This window comes from Salarias fasciatus, chromosome 7, assembly GCF_902148845.1.
Source record: "Salarias fasciatus chromosome 7, fSalaFa1.1, whole genome shotgun sequence".
NCBI classification, from domain to species: Eukaryota; Metazoa; Chordata; class Actinopteri; order Blenniiformes; family Blenniidae; genus Salarias; species Salarias fasciatus.
This window is the reverse complement of record NC_043751.1, coordinates 32,510,470-32,528,712: the sequence shown is the minus strand read 5'-3', so window position 1 is coordinate 32,528,712 and position 18,243 is coordinate 32,510,470. Positions and strand designations below refer to the sequence as shown.

At 52.7% G+C, this 18,243-nt stretch overlaps 1 protein-coding gene across 2 annotated transcripts in view; it reads left to right on the top strand.

The window, feature by feature from the left end:
- The first annotated feature begins 5,185 nt into the window (after positions 1-5,185).
- Positions 5,186-18,243, top strand: part of LOC115391829 (sodium channel protein type 4 subunit alpha A-like) — a 38,640-nt gene continuing 25,582 nt past the window's right edge. Inside the window, exons 1-5 of one of the 2 annotated variants that reach the window (XM_030096199.1) lie at positions 5,186-5,388; positions 15,206-15,368; positions 15,471-15,608; positions 15,700-15,818; positions 16,331-16,417. In XM_030096199.1, the coding sequence (XP_029952059.1) occupies positions 5,321-5,388; positions 15,206-15,368; positions 15,471-15,608; positions 15,700-15,818; positions 16,331-16,417 (575 nt within the window). In that variant the 5' untranslated portion in view covers positions 5,186-5,320. Of the gene's footprint in view, positions 5,389-13,478; positions 13,641-15,205; positions 15,369-15,470; positions 15,609-15,699; positions 15,819-16,330; positions 16,418-18,243 lie in introns of those variants that run through there. The other variant, XM_030096198.1, reaches the window with a different exon arrangement.

The following is an 18,243-nucleotide window of genomic DNA, read 5'->3' as shown; positions in this document are numbered from 1 at the left end:
GGAGCGCGGTGCGTCGGACCGCTGCACAGCGGGGCACACGGAACACAGAGCATCGTGGCGCCCCTTGTACGACCGTGGCGCCCTAGGCGGCCGCCTAGTTCGCCTATGCCTAGAGCCGGCCCTGTTTGGAATCATTTATTAATTATTTATGGACAAAATATCATTTACATCAGTCTGTAATTCAGATACTTTTTAGGCCAGCAGAGAAGGCTTTGCAGGCCCTGACGGCCCAACACTGAAATGATCACAATAATAGATATATTATGTTTTCTTGGAAAAGTAATAATAACTCAAAATAATAAAAATCAATCAATCAATCAATAAAATCAGTAAATAAATAATGGTAATAATAGTAATAATAGTACAAATCACATAGTTATTAGACATCACATTTTACTTGCAATATTTTGGAAAAAAAAACCTTAAAGTAATAATAAATATGGTAAAGGTAAGACTAAAATTATTTTTGGACACTTGTAATGATTAATAATGATTAGCATTAAAAACCTCAATATAAGTTTTTTATTTCATACACTAGCGTTAGAAAGTAGCTTATTATATTATATAAACAAAACTGTGCAAACTGCTGGAGCTGTGATCTGTGGTAACTCAGGGTTTCGAGCTCCTGAGGAAAGGTTTTCCGTCAGTACGGAGGTGGACAGGCCCAGGTCAGTGAAGGGACGCTTGCTGTTTTTTCTCTTTTTTCTCTTTTATTTTTATTCTTTTAATTTTTCTCTTTTCATCTTCTTTCCCTACACATGCAGATTTACACACGAGTCCAGGAATGAAGAACGTTTGCTGCCCTTAACTGCCTTTTCAACACGCTGACACACAGTCGCATATGTCTTGGGACGGTGAAGGATCCTGTCTGAGATCGGAATGTACCGAGAGGGGGCGGGGCTACGTCATAGAGGATTGATGATAGGCTATTTTACCTACCTTGGCATACACATCAACACACATACACATCAACACGCACACTCACACACATCCTTTTCTTTTGGTGATATGATGAAATCATATCAAAGGGCGGAACTGTTAGGGATATACTTTAATTAGCACTACTACCATGGAATAATTGTATTAACTGGTCGGGCGACAGTAGCTCAGTTGGTAGAGGGGGTCGTCTTATAACCGGAAGGTTGGCGGTTTGATCCCCGCTCCCACAGGTGTCGAACTGGCGTTGTGTCCTTGGGCAAGACACTTCACCCACCTTGCCTAGTATGAAAGTTGTGAGAAATGGTAAATGGACTTCACTTATAGAGCACTTTTTCATCTGCATTAGCAGAGACCAAAGCGCTTTACACTGCAGGATCACATTCACCCATTCACACACACATTCACACACCGGTGGAGGCGGCTGCCATGCAAGGCGCTCAGTCCATCCACCGGGGGCAATTCAGGGTTCAGTGTCTTGCCCAAGGACACTTCGACATGCAGACAGGGGGAGACGAGAATCGAACTAACAACCTCCCGATTGTCAGACTGCTCTCCCCACTGAACCACAGCCGCCCGTGAGAGAGAATGGTTGGTGGTGGTGGGAGGGGCCGATGGCGCAGATGGGCAGCCTCGCTTCCGTCAGTCTGCCCCAGGGCAGCTGTGGCTACAGTCGTAGTTTACCACCACCCAGTGTGGTGTGAAAGGGTTGATGTGATATTGCAGTGTGAAGCGCTTTGCAAAATGCTTTATGCTTATTCACTGTTTTTATTTTCACAGACCAATGTAACATCTTGAAGCCTCTGAGGCAGCTGTTGCTGTGATACTGGGCTGTACAGAAATACATTGATTGATTGATTGATTGATGAAATTCTTTAAATTTGTAGGTATGTGGATGGACGAAAGGCTTACATGGAACTGTCATATTGAAAAGTCATCTGTAAATGTGAAAAGATCATCAAAATACTTCGTAGTTTGGCCGGCACGGATTGGGGGGCAGACCGTCTAACTTTGCAAATGATATATAGGGCGATGTTGAGGTCTACTTTGGATCATGGTTGTTTTGTGTATGGAGCTGCATCTAAGACCAGCTTGGCTAGACTGGATAGAATTCAGGCTAAAGCACTAAGGGTCTGCTCAGGTGCTTTTAGAACGACACCGATTCCGGCTTTATTAGTTGAAATGGAAGAGACCCCGTTGGGAATGCGAAGGCAGAAGCTCGGGCTCCAGTACTGGGCTAGACTAGCTGGGTTGGAGCATGATTCAAGTGCCAAGAGCCTCCTGGGAGAATGCTGGGAGTTCGCAAAAAAAAAAAGAGAAGGGCTAACTATCTCAATCAATTCAATCAATTTACTTTTGTATAGCCCAGTATCACAGCAACAGCTGCCTCAGAGGCTTCAAGATGTTACATTGGTCTGTGAAAATAAAAACAGTGAATAAGCATAATGTTAATATGTCAAATTCACAGTAACGAGACAAAACGAAGCAACCACCGCCTTAGACCCTCACATCCGGCAAGAACAAACTCCAAAAACCCAGTGGGAGAAGAAGAGATCTTGGGGAGAACCACAGTATGGAGGGATCCCTCTCCCAGGGACGGACAGCTTTGGCAACAGCTAGCATGAGACAATAAGAAGTAAAGCCTAGGACTATGTTGAGTATCCTGAGCTCAGTATGCCGGGAGTATGCTTGTGAGCTGGGGCTGAGCAAGCAAAATGTGACTAGCATAGTATGGCCCCCTGTCCCTGCTTGGCTCCTACCAGATCCAGAAGCGCACCTTGACCTGTTGGGTCAGAATAAGGAAAGAATTTGTTGCCAACAAGTGAATTAATTTATTTCAAAGAGTGATTCAGGGTATTTTATTTTTACAGATGGGTCCAAGGATCCAAACTCAGGAAAAGCTGGCTTTGGAGTTTACATAATGAATAAGGAGATTAGGAAAAATATGCGAGTATCTAATAATGTGTCTGTTTTTTCTGCTGAACTGTTGGCAATCTGGTGGGCCTTGGATTGGATCGAGCGGAATAAACCTGAGCTATCGTACATTTTTTCTGACTCTTCAGCTCTTCATTCTATAGCTGGTGGACTTTCAGGAGAGCGCTCTGATATAATCCTTGAAATTTTGAGCTGCTTGCGTAGAATTGAACAGTCTGGCTGTGTGGTAATTTTTGTATGGATCCCTGGTCACTCAGGTATATATGGAAGCGAAACTGCGGATAAACTTGCTAAAGATTCTCTTTTCATAGTGAGGTGGAATATGAAGTGGGCCTTGGGAAGCTGGAGTGCATCTCTCTTTTCAAAAGTGAAATAGACAAACAATGGCAAACGAAGTGGGATAAGGAAACTAAAGGTAGAGTATATTTTAGCTGTACGCCCGGAGTTAAAAATTGTAGACCACTGATAGTCAGCAGAATTAACCAAGTAAAAATAACTGGCATCAGACTGGGGCATTGCGGGCTTGCTGCCTATTTAAATATTTTAGGAAAGCATCAGAGTGGCTTGTGTCAGTGTGGGGAAGCTGAAACCGTTATCCATGTATTATTTTCTTGTGTGTGTTACAGTGTGGAGAGACGGGCTTCATACAAAGAACTGTCACATTTTGGAATGACAGTCTTTTCTTTTCATTCGTTATTTTCTACTGGTTGCAATTCTTGCTTGATAGACAATGCTGTGATTAAGTTTTTTCAAGCCACCAACCTCGACTCCAGAATCTAAAGTATGAACTAATGTTTACTGCCGAACCTGAAGGGGCAGCATTGCGCTAAACAAGCGTTCAGCCTGCCGGAAATCATTAGAAGAAGAAGAGACAGAGGGGGACTCAGCTGACTGCAGCAAGAACACCACACCATGATGAGGTTGCCACAACACACACACACACACACACACACACACACACACACACACACACACACACAGGTTTGTATTTCTATCCTTGTGAGGACACTCATTGACATAATGCATTTCCTAGCCCCTGACCCTGACCCTGACCCTGACCCAGACCCTGACCCAGACCACCACACAGCCGAACCCTAAAGAAATGTTTTTGACCTTTGACTTTTTTCAGTAACAACAACATGGTCAAGAAAACACTGTTTCCCCTCGTTCGGACCGGAAGAAGGTCCCACAAGGCACATCAGGCTGATTTTCCTATCCTTGTGGGGACATTTGGCCCCCACAAGCATAGAAAAACACACACACACACACACTCGAGGAGCGGCAGGGAGGACTTCACCTGTGACAGCGCTAGCATTAGCATTAGCATTAGCATTACCCACTGTTAGCATCTGCTGCACTGTGAAGAGAGAACGCCTGCTGGGCAACGCAGCAGAACCTCAGAGCAGCACGGGGGAGAACCTGGGTAGAACCCGGGGCAGAACCCAGTGTAGATGCTACAACCCGGATTGAAGGGAAAAGAACAGAACGTTGATTTGGTCTCTTAAAGTACCGACACACAGCAGCCTGTGGGCAGCAGGAGCTGTGAGAACTGAGGAACAGGAAACCCTGAAGAAACACAGCGTTCAAGCTTCCACTCCTCGACTCAAAGCATAACAACAGAAGAAGCAACAACAAAAATACCCACCAAACCTCACCGGACAGCGCCCCCCCAGACAGCCCCAGCCCCCACCCCCAAAAACTGGAATGACCAACCAGAGACCTCAAACACAATCCCAACACACACAGGTCGAACACAGCCGAGTGCTAACAGGCGTCTGAGGAGTCGTTCCAGAACCATGTGAAGAGTCTTTCATCCAGGAGAGGAACCTGCCATGTGGAGAACTGGGTGTTGGTCTTCATGGTTCTGAGCAGAACTTTAGGATCTGAGGAGAGAGAAGAGCTTTAAGGACAAACTTCCAGACGTTCATCTGCTGAGTGTCGGGAAGAAGGATGACGTAACCGCAGTCCCAGAGAGAACCACCGCTCTGCTGTTGCACAAGAACCAGCAGGAATGTGTGTGTGTGTGTGTGTGTGTGTGTGTGTGTGTGTGTGTGTGTGTGTGTGTGTGTGTGTGTGTGTGTGTGTGTGTGGGTCTGTGTGTGTGTGTGTGTGTGTGTGTGTGTTGTTGGCAATCAAAGTGTTTATGTGGGACAGTTGTGGCTTTATGTGTGTTACAGGCCTTTCACTGTTCCCAGGAAAACAGGACTTGAACTGGGAGAATGAGAGAGAGAGAGAGAGAGACAGAGAGAGAGAGAGAGAGTGTGTGTGTGTGTGTGTGTGTGTGTGTGTGTGTGTGTGTGTGTGTCAGATAGTCAAAAACAAGTAGAATTCAAGCAGCAGAGCAGATCTGAGCAGACTGGATACAGCAGCACAAGCCTCAGACAGACAGAGAGACAGACGAGTATCTGAGACAGGTGAGACAGGTGGGACAGGTGGAGATCTTGGGGACATGGCGTGTTCCGACTGTTGCGGCCGAGCGGCGGAGAGCAGGGAGCCCAGACTGAGTCCTGAACAGCTGTAAGTGCGACTGTTTCCTGTCTGATTGAAGAGACTCTTTACCTGCAGCTGGACAGGGACAGGCGGAGGACAGGGACAGGCGGAGGACAGGGACAGGCGGAGGACAAGGATAGGCGGAGGACAAGGACAGGCGGAGGACAGACACCATCTCTGTGTCTCTGTTCTGGAGAGGAGGATTCCATCGGTAGTGAACAATGCGGTTTTTGCCCCGGTCGTGGAACCCTGGACCAGAAAAGGGGCTCCAGGGTTCGTGGGAGTTCGCCAGACCAGTCCACATGTGTTTTGTGGACTTGGAGAAGGTGTTTGACCGTATCCCTCATGGTGTCTTGTAGGGGGTTCCAGAAATATGGAGTCCGGGGCCATTGCCAGCAGTAAGCTGGACCTGGTCCCAGTGCATGTTGGACTCCGGCAGGACTGAACTTTATCTCCGGTTCTGTTCAGACTCTTTATGGACAGAATTTCTAGGAGCAGCCAGGAGCTGGAGGGGGTCCGGTTCAGGGACCAGGGGCTAGAGGGGGTCCAGTATAGGGACCAGGAGCTGGAGGGGGTCCAGTTTGGGGACCACAGGATTTCATCTCTGCTTTTTGCAGATGATGTTGTCCTGTTGGTTTCATGGAGCCTGGACCATCATGCACTGGGGCGGTTTGCAGCCAAGTGTGAAGCGACAGGGATGAGGATCAGCACCTCCAGATCCGAGGCCCTGGTCCTGGACTGGAACAAGGTGGTCTGTCCTCTCCAGGTCGGTGGAGAGACTCTGGTCCAGGTGGAGGAGTTTCAGTATCTTGGGGTCTTGTTCACAGTGGAGGAAGGGTGGAGGAGAGACTGACAGGAGGGTGGAGCAGTGTTTCAGTCCGTTGTGGTGAAGAAGGAGCTGAAAGAAGCTCTGGATTCACCGTCAGTCCACGTTCTCCCCTCACCTCTGGTTCTGAGTCTGGGTCAGAACCCAAAGAACCAGATCCAGGTACAAGAGGCTGAAAAGAGCTTCCTCTGTAGAGACAGGGGGAGGAGCTACATCACCAGGGGGAGGAGCTACGTCAGCAGGGAGGAGCTACATCACCAGGGGGAGGAGCTACGTCAGCAGGGAGGAGCTACGTCAGCAGGGAGGAGCTACGTCAGCAGAGAGGAGCTTGGAGTAGAGCCGCTGCTCCTCCACATGGAGAGGAGCAGTGAGGAGCTCAGCTCCTCTTCAGGATGGAACCTCCTGGACGCCTCCCTGGGAAGAGTTCTGGATATGTCCCACTGGGAGGAGAGCCCAAGAAAGACTTAGGACAGGATGGAGAGACTATGTCTCTCGGCTGGACTGTGAACTCCTTGGGATCCTCCAGGAAGAGCTGGAGGAAGAGTCTGGGGACAGGAGGTCTAGACATCCCTACTTAGATTGCTGCCCCGCCACCTAGTGGAGGATGGATGGATGGATAGATGGATAGATGGATAGATGGATAGATGGATGGATGGATGGATGGATGGATGGATGAATGACAGAGACAGGCGGAGGACAGTCAGGACATGGAGCTTCTGTCACGGCTTCACCATAGCCGGACTGCTGGCTCCACACCTCCGCCCTGGCCAGAGGACGGACCACACTGGCTGACTGTGCTGCTGATGGAGAGGACCAGGGTCAGTCCAGGACCTTCATGGTCTCAACCTGTTCTTCTGGAGCACGTCCCACCTTACCCCATTATGTCCCTGCAGCACGCAAGTGCCACCGCGGTCTGCTAGACGCAGGTGACTCCACAGCCAGTGTTCAAACTCCTTTACTGCCAGTGGACACAATCACCACAGCTCAGTCCGGCGGGCTTTCCTAGCTTCCGCCACACCACGCAGTTCTCCTCTTGATACTGACCATCTCCAAACTTTTCAGTTCTGCGTGCTCTGGCTTTCTCCAGCTTCTGCTGCCGTGTGTGCAGCTCTCCCCCTGCGCCAGTCCAGAACACGACTTCTAGCAGGAAAGACCGTCATCAATTGATTGCCAACACCTGCTGCACTTTGGGCACTGACTCCCTGAGCCGCCTCCCAGCCTCCCTCTCTCCTGCAGCCCAGAGCAAACCACGCCCCTCCTCCACATACCCCCACTGCCCAACTGAGGTCGGGGGTACACTTGGCCGAGCGTACTCCCCCCCCCCCGGAGGGCGAGAGAGGAAATCGTCCACTGCCATCTGTGTCCCTGGCCTGTGGACCACCCTTGAACTCATAGGGCTGCAAAGCCAGATACCACCGAGTGATCCGGGCATTGGTGTCCTTCATGCAGTGGAGCCAGTGGAGCGGGACATGGTCTGAACAGAGGGTGAAGGCCCATCCCAGCAGGTAGCAGCGCAGTGCCTCGACCGCCCACCGGATGGCCAGACACTCCTTTTCTATGGTGCTGTACTGCGACTCCCTCTCTGAGAGTTTCTGGCTGATGTAAAGGATTGGGCGGTCGAAGCCCTGCACCCGCTGGGACAGCACCGCCCCCACACCCCTGTCGGAAGCATCGGTCTGCAGGATGAAAGGGAGAGAAAAGTTAGGCGTGTAGAAAAGCAGCTTCCCGCAGAGGGCCTGTTTCACCTGCTCAAACGCCACCTGGCACTGCTCCGTCCACTGGACCGGATCTGAGGCACCCTTTCGGGTCAGGTCAGTCAGGGGGCTGACCAGGTCTGCGAAGCCAGGGACGAATCGCCGATAGTACCCAACCAGCCCCAAGAACTGCCTCACCTCCTTTTTGGACATGGGCCGTGGGTGGGCTGCAATCGCGGGTGTCTTGTCTATCTGTGGACGCACCTGCCCACTGCCCAAGAGGTGCCCCAGGTACCGTACCTCCCTCGGTCCAACTGCACACTTCTTCGGGGTGGCCATAAGCCCCGCCTGTCTCAGCCACTGGAGCACCGCGGACACCTGCCACACATGCTCCGCCCAGCTATCACTATGGATGATGACGTCATCCTAGTAGGCAGCAGCATATGTGGCGTGCGGGCACAGGACCCGGTCCATGAGACGTTGGAACGTGGCCGGGGCCCCGAACAACCCAAACAACCCGAACAGAAGTGTAACAAATTTGTACAACCTGTACGGAGTGGAGAAAGCCGATTTTTCCCTGGACTCTGGCGACAAGGGAATCTGCCAGTAGCCCTTAGTTAAAGCGAGCAGTGCCCTGCCGGTCCAGGACTTCGTCGACCCGGGGCATTGGGTAGGCATCAAATCGAGACACATCATTCACTTTGCGGTAGTCCACACAGAAGCGTACAGTCCCATCCTTCTTCATCACCAGGCCAATGGGACTACACCAGGCACTGTTGGACTCTTCTATTACTCCCATCTCCAACATAGCCTTCAGTTCTTGCTGAACAATTTTCCTTTTATGTTCAGGCAGTCGGTGAACGTACAGTCGCACTGGGGAGAGTCTTGATGTGGTGTTCTATGAGGTTTGTACGTCCTGGGAGGGGAGAGAACACATCAGCAAACTGCTTCTGCAACACGCCAACGTCTGCTCTCTGGGACGGCGAGAGATGGTCATCACAAGGGAGCGAGGTCGAATGGTGGAATTTGGAACCTCAGGCCCCAGCTCATCTCTCTCATGAACCGCCGTTACCAGAGCAACGGACTCCGCCTCCCTCCATGCTTTAAGGAGTTTGAGGTGGTAAATCTGTGTTGCTCCTCCCCTATCAGCGCGCGCCACCTCATAGTCAACCTCCCCCACTCGCCGTGTGACCATAAAGGGCCCTTGCCACCTGGCGAGTGACTTGGAGTTGGACGAGGGGAGCAATACAAGCACTTTGTCTCCCAGTGAAAATTGTCTCAGCTTAGCCCCTCGGTTGTACAGCCGTTGTTGACGCTCCTGGGTCTTGAGCAAATTTTCCCATTGACAACCGACCCAGTGTGTGGATTTTTGCTCTCAGGTCCGGGACGTACTGAACTTTGCTCTTGCTGGGGCTCAGACCCTCCTCCCAGTTGTCCTCAACCAGGTCCAAGACCCCCCGAGGTTTCCTGCCAAACAGCAGCTCGAAGGGAGAAAATCCCGTGGAGGCCTGGGGCACCTCCCACACTGCAAACAGCAGAGGGCCAAGCCATTTATCCCAATTACGACAATCATCGTGGATGAACTTACGGATCATGGACTTCAGGGTCCTATTCAGACACTGGACGAGGCCGTCGGTTCGCGGGTGGTACATGCTTGTCCGAACAGACTCGATGCCCAGTAATCCATACAGTTCCCTCAGTGTCCAGGACATAAAAGAAGTGCCCTGGTCAGTTAGAATCTCTTTCGGGATTCCAACTCAGGAGATGACCTGAAAAAGGGCCTGCGCCACACTCTTTGCAGAGATGATGCAGTCAGTCTTTGGGGACGTCGTCCATTCGGGGGACGTGGTCAAGCCGTGGCGAGCGTCTCTGGGTCTGGATGGAAGACATACTGGACACATCTGCTCTGGCAGGACGTCCATGTTGGAGACACGACCTGCCAAGTGATGCCCAGTAGTCTGCAGAGATGGCACTGGTGGACAGCATCCAGCGCCAGTCCTGACAGGACTGGAGGGTCCAGGCTCCACTGCTCAAGACCAGGCCTGGTGTTGGGGGTCAGCATGTTGTCCCAGACCCGCTTCACCAGGCTGATGTCCCTGTCTACGCCTTGTCCATACGGCATTGAGTCCGGCGTCCAGGGAGACGTTGCTGGAGACAACCGACCAGAGGTAGAGGACCCTGTCCACCAGTCCCTCGCAGTCCAGTCAGCATTCACAGAGGCTCCCTCTAGAGGGCGATCAGGGCTTCACGTTTAGCGGTGATGGAAAGCTCCGTCTCAGCGGTCCTGCTTCAAACCGGTCCACACTCCTCCCCATCCTCTTCCCAGAGGGTCCTGGTCTCAGACAGGGCCTGGTGGATGTGGTTCCACCTTGCAGGACCACAGTCAGGTGGGCAGTCCATCAGGACTTCCTTTATGTATTCAGCACAGCACCCCCGCAGGTCAGGCACTGCAGTCGTAGCGGTGTTGATGCGGGCCCGGGTTTCTGCTCGGACCGGTTCTGTCTGGGACAGAGATTATCGGGGTCACAGTCAGCACTGTGGAAATCCTGGGTGACCAGGACCTGGTTCAACAAGGCTCTCCTGGTGATGGAGTCCAGCTGATGGCAGTGGCGAGACCTTGGTGTCTCCAGGACACTCGGTTCAGGACTTGGTGGACAATGTGTTGGTCAGTCAGAGGTCCTGGAGGATCAGAACTCCAGGAGGTGTTGGTCGTGTCCATTCAGCTGGCCGATGCCGAAGCGGCCGATGCAGCGAGGCCAGGAGTGCTGATCCTGATCCACCCTGTCCCTGCTTTAAAGTCACCGAGCAGGACCATGTGGTCCTTGGCAGGGACACTCACTGTCCTGAGGTCCAGGGTTCCGGGCTCAGCGCTGTTGAGCTGCCACAGGAGACGGGCTGGAGAGACCCCCCCAGGGCACCGGAGTGACCCCCCAGGGCACTGGAGAGATCCCCCAGGGCTCTGGAGAGACCCCCCAGGGCACCGGAGTGACCCCCCAGGGCACTGGAGAGATCCCCCAGGGCTCTGGAGAGACCCCCCAGGGCACCGGAGTGACCCCCCAGGGCACCGGAGAGACCCCCCAGGGCACTGGAGAGACCCCCCAGGGCACTGGAGAGACCCCCCAGGGCACGAGCCGGGTGGAGTTATGGAGGAACTGAGATGGCCGGTGGACAGACTGGATGGACAGGAGAGGAACCTGCCATGTGGACAACTGGATGTTGGTCTTTGTCGTGTTCTGTGCAGAACTTTAAAGGGACTGTGTCATGCTTTTTTAGCTACTAATGGCATTAACATGGTAATAGTTTATTTTTGGCGCTAAGGAAAAGTCATTTTGTGTGAAATAAAAGATTTTCTGGGGCTAATTCTGAAACCCGGAAGAGAAAACACTGTTTCACTGAAAATCCCGCCTCTCCCCCTGTGGACTTTGACTGACAGCGTACTTCAGCCAATCAGAGCTTCAAAACAAATAAGTCATGCGTTAGCATCTCTAATGGCTAGCTTTAGCTCTTTAGCTCTAAGGGTTAGCTTCAGCTCTTTAGCTCTAGCTTCTCTACACGCAAAGACACACAAAAACATCTTTTCCTGTTAGAAACTCACCAAGCGCAGACCCGTCAGAGCCTTCAGACCCGTCAGACCCATCAGACCCTTCAGACCCTTCAGACCCGTCAGACCCATCAGACCCTTCAGACCCGTCAGACCCATCAGACCCATCAGACCCTTCAGACCCATCAGACCCTTCAGACCCTTCAGACCCGTCAGACCCATCAGACCCTTCAGACCCATCAGACCCTTCAGACCCTCCAGACCCTTCAGACCCTTCAGACTCTTGCTTGATTGTTGCTTTCAGACGATGGTCAAAGTTTATCTCTGTAATCAGAGAAACAAAAAGCAGCAAAGCTGATTGGCTCAGCCTTTCTTTACACGAGGGATTTTTTCACGGGGGTTGGGGGGGGGGGGTTGTTTCAGGGGAGCCATCTTCGTCCTATTGATGTCAATATGGGTTAACAGAGCATTTTCACGATGCAGGAGGGGCTGCCTCTCTGAGCAGCAGAAAAACGAGGAAAGCTCAAACGCACAGGCAGGAAGGAAAAACCCGCTTTGGGGTGTTTTTGGTTAGTACATAACTACATAAGAAGGTTAAAACATACAAAAAGTGAATTTTGCATGATACAGCCCCTTTAAGATCTGATCCGTGAGCTTCATGACGCTCCATCTGCTGAGTGTCGGGAAGAAGGATGACGTAACTGCAGTCCCAGAGAGAACCACCGCTCTGCTGTTGCACATGAACCAGCAGGAGTGTGTGTGTGTGTGTGTGTGTGTGTGTGTGTGTGTGTGTGTGTGTGTTCTCGTATTTCTATCCTTGTTGGGGCCAAATGTCCCCACAAGGATAGCAAAACGTGGAACGACGTGCCTTGTGGGGACCTTTTTCCGGTCCTAAGTAGGAGAAACACTGACTACGTTTACATGCACTCAATATTCGGGTTAAGGTCAATATTCCGGTTTCTGAATCATTTGGAATAACCCGTTTACATGCTTAAACAGACAGAGTTACTCCTGTTTACATGATCAGGGATATCCCCATTCAAACCGCAGAGCACAGACGACGCCATGACTGCATTTGCACTTTATGCCACTAGGTGTGCTGTTTGCATGTTCAACCTTATTTTACACAGACACCACAGAAGAAGAAGGGCGCTGCAGGCTCTCTCTGCATGTTGTTAGAAAAAGAGTAAGCCAGCGAGACTGGTAATATGTTTAATATTGCGATGCACCGTTTTTTTCAGTTAAAGAGAAGAACTGAACGATTGTTTTGGCACATTTTAATTACTTAGTAGCAGCTAAACTGTGTCACAAGTAGTTCCTGGACTCAAATGACCGAGATTCCTTGTGGGTAGAACATGCGCAGAGCATTATTTCATGTCCGTTTCGACCGGGATATTCCAATGCGCGTTTACATGACCAGAAATTCAGGTTAGAAAAGGAGTAACCCAGGGGTAATATTCAGGTTTTTAAAAACCGGAATATGAGCATATTCAGGTTTTTGCACGTGTTTACATGGCTGTGCGCAACCGGGTTATTGCCAATATTCTGGTTAAGAAAGGGTTATTGCTTGCATGTAAACGCACCCACTGTTTTCTTGACCATGTTGTTGTTACTGAAAAAAGTAAAAGTGCAAAAACATTTCTTTAGGGTTAGGCTTTGTTGTGGTGTGGGTTAGGGTTAGGGTAAGGGTCAGGGTTAGGGGCTAGACATGAATGGGAGTCAATGGACGGTCCCCACAAGGATAGAAATACGAGACTGTGCGTGTGTGTGTGTGTGTGTGTGTGTGTGTTTGGCAGTCAAAGTGTCTTCATGGGACACTTGTGGCTTTATGTGTGCTACAGGCTGTTCTCTGTTCCCAGGAAAACAGGATATGAACCATCTGTTCTCATGAAGATATTTAACATGAAGATCTTAGGGGAGCGAGTGTGCCTGTGTGTGTGTGTGTGTGTGTGTGTGTGTGTGTGTGTGTGTGTGTGTGTGTGTGTGTGTGTGTGTGTGTGTGTCAGTTAAAAACAAGCAGCAGAGCAGATCTCGGCAGACTGGACACAGCAGCACAAGCCACATACAGACAGAAAGACAGACAGGTGTCTGAGACAAGTGGGACAGGTGGGACAACTGAGACAGGTGGGACAGGTGGACATCTTGGGGACATGGCGTGTTCCGACTGTTGCGGCCGAGCGGCGGAGAGCAGGGAGCCCAGACTGAGTCCTGAACAGCTGTAAGTGCGACTGTTTCCTGTCTGATTGAAGAGACTCTTTACCTGCAGCTGGACAGGGACAGGCGGAGGACAGGGACAGGCGGAGGACAGGGACAGGCGGAGGACAGTCAGGACACGGAGCTTCTGTCACCGCTTCACCACAGCCGGACCGCTGGCTCCACACCTCCACCCTGACAGAGGACGGACCACACTGGTGGACTGTGCTGATGGAGAGGACCAGGGTCAGGGTGGAGGAGGAGGGAGTGTGTGTGTGTGTGTGTGTGTGTGTGTGTGTGTGTGTGTGTGTGTGTGTGTTTCAGGGTCTGTAATCAGTTCCAGGTTGTCTCTCTGCTCTCTCACCACGTCCAGCTGTTCACTAGCAGCAGAACCAGACCCCGTCCTCCAGCCCTGTGTCCTCAGACCGTCCCCTGTGTTTGGGGGTGGGGGCGGCGGTTGTGGGAGGCGGGGGGGCCTGGATGTGGGGTTCGGTGTTCCCTTTCCTTCCTGGGGGGGTCTCCCACAGGACATGACGGTTGGATGACGTGGGAATGTGAGTGTGTTTGGGGTAGGGTTGACTCTGTGTTTGTGTGTGTGTGTGTGTGTGTGTGTGTGTGTGTGTATATGGGTATTTCTATGCTTGTGGGGACCAAATGTCCCCACAAGGATAGGAAAACCTGGCACGCTGTGCCTCGTGGGGACATTTCTTGGGTCCTGATGAGGGGAAACTGTTTTCTTGACCAGGTTGTTACTGAAAAAAGTAAAAGTGCAAAAGCATTTCTTTAGGGCTACGCTTTGTTTTGGTGTGGGTCAGGGTTAGAGTAAGGGTCAGGGTTAGGGTTAGGGGTTAGACATGAATGGGAGACAATGGACGGTCCCCACGAGGATATAAATACAAACATATGTGTGTGTGTGTGTGTGTGTGTGTGTCAGAATGTGAGTGTGTTTGGTTTAGGGATGAGTGGTTTTGTGTGTGTGTGAGGGGGTCATGGCCCTCCGCCTGGGTGGGGGGTCGGCTCTTGGGCTCTTGGGCCTTGGGCTCTCGGCTCTGCCCGGCTCCTGCCGGTCGTGGCTCCGCGGGGCCCGGGCCCCGGGGCCGCCGGGGTCCCCGGCCGGGGCTTTCCTCTGCCCCGTTTCTGGACCGGAGCGGGGGCGTCTGCCTGGGGGGGCGGCTTGGATCCGGGCTCTGTGATGTCCGCCGGCTGTCTGGGCTCTGAGGGCCTCTCTGGCCTGCTTCTGGCCTTCTCAGGGGTCAGAGGTCATATATGCATGATCACTATCACCATCACTGTCACCATCATATTCACATGATCACGTTGATCTTTAATCACTCTTCACATACTGGGTTACCTTGTCTTCTTGTGGTGGTTAGACTAATGGTGATCTGTAGCTGACCTCTCTTGATGCACGCCCCGAGTTTACTACTAGTTACTACTAGTTACTACTAGTTACTACTAGCTATATTCTCAAAAAAAAAAAAGTCCCCTCTGGCTCTGTGTCCTCAGACCGTCCCCTCTGGCTCTGTGTCCTCAGACCGTCCCCTCTGGCTCTGTGTCCTCAGACCGTCCTCTCTGGCTCTGTGTCCTCAGGAGCAGGTTGCTGGGCGATGCACAGGTGCGAGAGGACCTGCAGGAAGTGGGCGTGGCCTCTCTGCTGCCCCCTGTTGGCACAACCGTCTTCCGAAGATTCACGATGAAATCCATGCAGGAGGTCAAACAGCAGCAGGAAGCCAAGAGACAAATGGACAAACAGGTACTGACCTGTCCACCTGTCCACCTGTCTCCCTGATGACCTGACTACCTGACCACTTGTCCGCCTGTTCCTCTGTCTACCTGTCGCCCTGTCTGTTACCAGGGAGACGATGGACACCTGCACAGACTCGGTGCTCAGCTGAGGGAGGGGGAGCCCCTCCCCTTCTTCTATGGAGCTCCGCCCCCTGAGCTCCTCTACACCCCATTGGAGGAACTGGATCCCTCCTACCAATCCCAGAAGGTATGTCTACCTGTCTCTCCTCAGTGTCCCTGTCTCTGTCCCGTCTCTGTCCTGTCCATAACCCATCTGTCTCTGACCCGTCTGTCCTCAGACCTTCGTGGTCCTCAGCAGGGGGGACATCCTCCACAGGTTTGATGCCGACTCCTCGCTGTACCTGCTGAGCCCGGTAAACCGGCTGAGGACCCTGTCCATCAAGATCCTCCTCAGTCCATATCCTTTGATCCTTTAACCTGCTCTGGGTTCTGGTTCTGTCCTGGGTTCTGGGTTCTGGTCCTGTCCTGGGTTCTGGGTTCTGGTCCTGTCCTGGGTTCTGGGTTCTGGTCCTGTCCTGAATTCTGGTTCTGGGTTCTGGTCCTGCTGTGGGTTCTGGTTCTGTCCTGGGTTCTGGGTTCTGGTCCTGTCCTGGGTTCTGGTTCTGGTCCTGTCCTGGGTTCTGGTCCTGTCCTGGGTTCTGGTCCTGTCCTGGGTTCTGGTTCTGTCTTGGGTTCTGGGTTCTGGTCCTGTCCTGGGTTCTGGTTCTGTCCTGGGTTCTGGTCCTGTCCTGAATTCTGGTTCTGGGTTCTGGTCCTGTCCTGGGTTCTGGTTCTGTCCTTGATTCTGGGTTCTGGTTCTGTCCTGGGTTCTGGTTCTGTCCTGGGTTCTGGTCCTGTCCTGGGTTCTGGTTGTGGGTTCTGGTTCTAGTTCTGCTCCTGTTCCCGGATGTTCTTCCTGAATTGCAGCACGTGGTTCCAGTGGTTCGTCCTCGTCACGCTTCTGCTCAACTGTTTGTTCATGACGCTGACGGACTCCCTGCTGACGGGGGTGATGGAGTCAGTACACACACACACACACACACACACACACACACACACACACACACACACACACACACACACACACGGTGTTGTGCTTTGTTAACGAAAGTTACAAATGTAACTACAGTTCTATTTCATCCCTACTGACCGCCAGAGGTGGTGCTTAAAGCTCTGGAATGTTCCCTTCGCGCATGCGTAGCTCGAGTATGTATACCAACAAAGTCACTTGTGACCCCTGGGTGACCCAGGAATTACTATAAATTCCTGCCGGGGAACCCAGTTCGGGTCCTATGGAATCTTCTCTCGTGACCACGAGGATTCCGAGTGAAAAAGCGCTCTGGCGGTCATCCAGGATTCATAGGACCGTAATTACATTTGTAACTTTTGTTCTATTTCCTCCCTGCTGACCGCCAGAGGCGGTGCTTAAAGCGCTGGAATGACGAATGCCAACTTGGTCACGAGGAATCCAGAGACCAACCAACTGAAAAGCCTCTGCAGGGCCCAGGACCACCCGCAGTAGATGCGGAGGCACAATGGCCAACCTGTAGGACCTGGAAAAGGTGCCAGGCATCGTCCCGACAGCGACAGCCCATAGCTCGCCCAGGAGCACCCCCATCAGGGCGACCCATGGCGTGGACACCGCCCAGGTGGAGTGGCAATGCACACCCTCGGACAGAGGCCGCCCTGCGGCCGGATAGGAACGACAAATGGCGTCCACAACCCAGTGGGACAGGCACTGCCTGGAAGAGCAGAGCCCCAACCAGGGCCTCCGTAGTGGACAACAGGCTGGTCAGATGTCCGCACATCCGCCGCAGCATCCACGTAGCTTCTCAGAGCTCTAACTGGACACAAGAGCTCCGGCCGGCTCACCGCCCGCCCCATCCGGGTGCCACCGGAGGCATGCCGGGCGAATAGACAGAGCGCGCAGCCACACGCTACGCTGTGGTAACGGCCAGCATAAACGCCATCTTATGTAACACACACTGCAGCTCTGCTGTTGCCAGAGGTTCAAAGGAAGGCTGACACAAGCTCCCCAGCACCAGATGTAGATCCGAGGTGGGTGTCTGCGACCTCCAAGGGGGGTAGGCCTCAGAGCCCCCCCTGAGGAAAGCCCACACCAGAGTGTGGTCCCCAATCGCGCTGCCTGCAACCATGCATGGCGGGCTGGCACCGCCGCCACATACACTCCCAGGGTGAACGGCACCGGGCTACGTCCAAAGACTGCAAAAGTCCAGGACCACGGGGGACCAGGCAGGGCACCGGGTCCTCCCCTCGGCTTTTGCACCACCGTGCAACCAACCTCCACCACTATCATACAGCCGCCGGCAGATGGCACCCCAGCATCCGAGGAGGCTCGCCCGACAGGCTCCGAACAGCTGCTCAGCAGCGAGTCGGGCCCCTCAGTCACCAGGAGCAAGACAGAGACGGTGAGGACAGGGGTGTCCCACCTGGCCACCGCGGTGAGACAGCAGAACCCTCCTGCTGAGAAGGCCCCATGGTCTGCCACGGAACAACCGGCGGAGCAGAGGAAACCAAGCCGGCCAGTAGGGGCCACCAGCAGCAGTGTGTGTGTGTGTGTGTGTGTGTGTGTGTGTGTGTGTGTGTGTGTGTGTGTGTGTGTGGGTGTGTGTGTGCGCCCCTCTGAAGCACCCTGATGGGCACCAACCAAGGAGAGAGGCCGGCGGGAACGTCCACCGAAGGACTTGTGGCCAAGAGGCCAGTGGTTCTTGGGGGGTTAGGTGGAAAGATGCCACCTCCTAAGCAACCCCCAGTGCACATCTCCCCCATGGAGGCACCACCCCCCTGGTGAGGATTCCAACAGGAGAGGGAGTCCGTCAGCG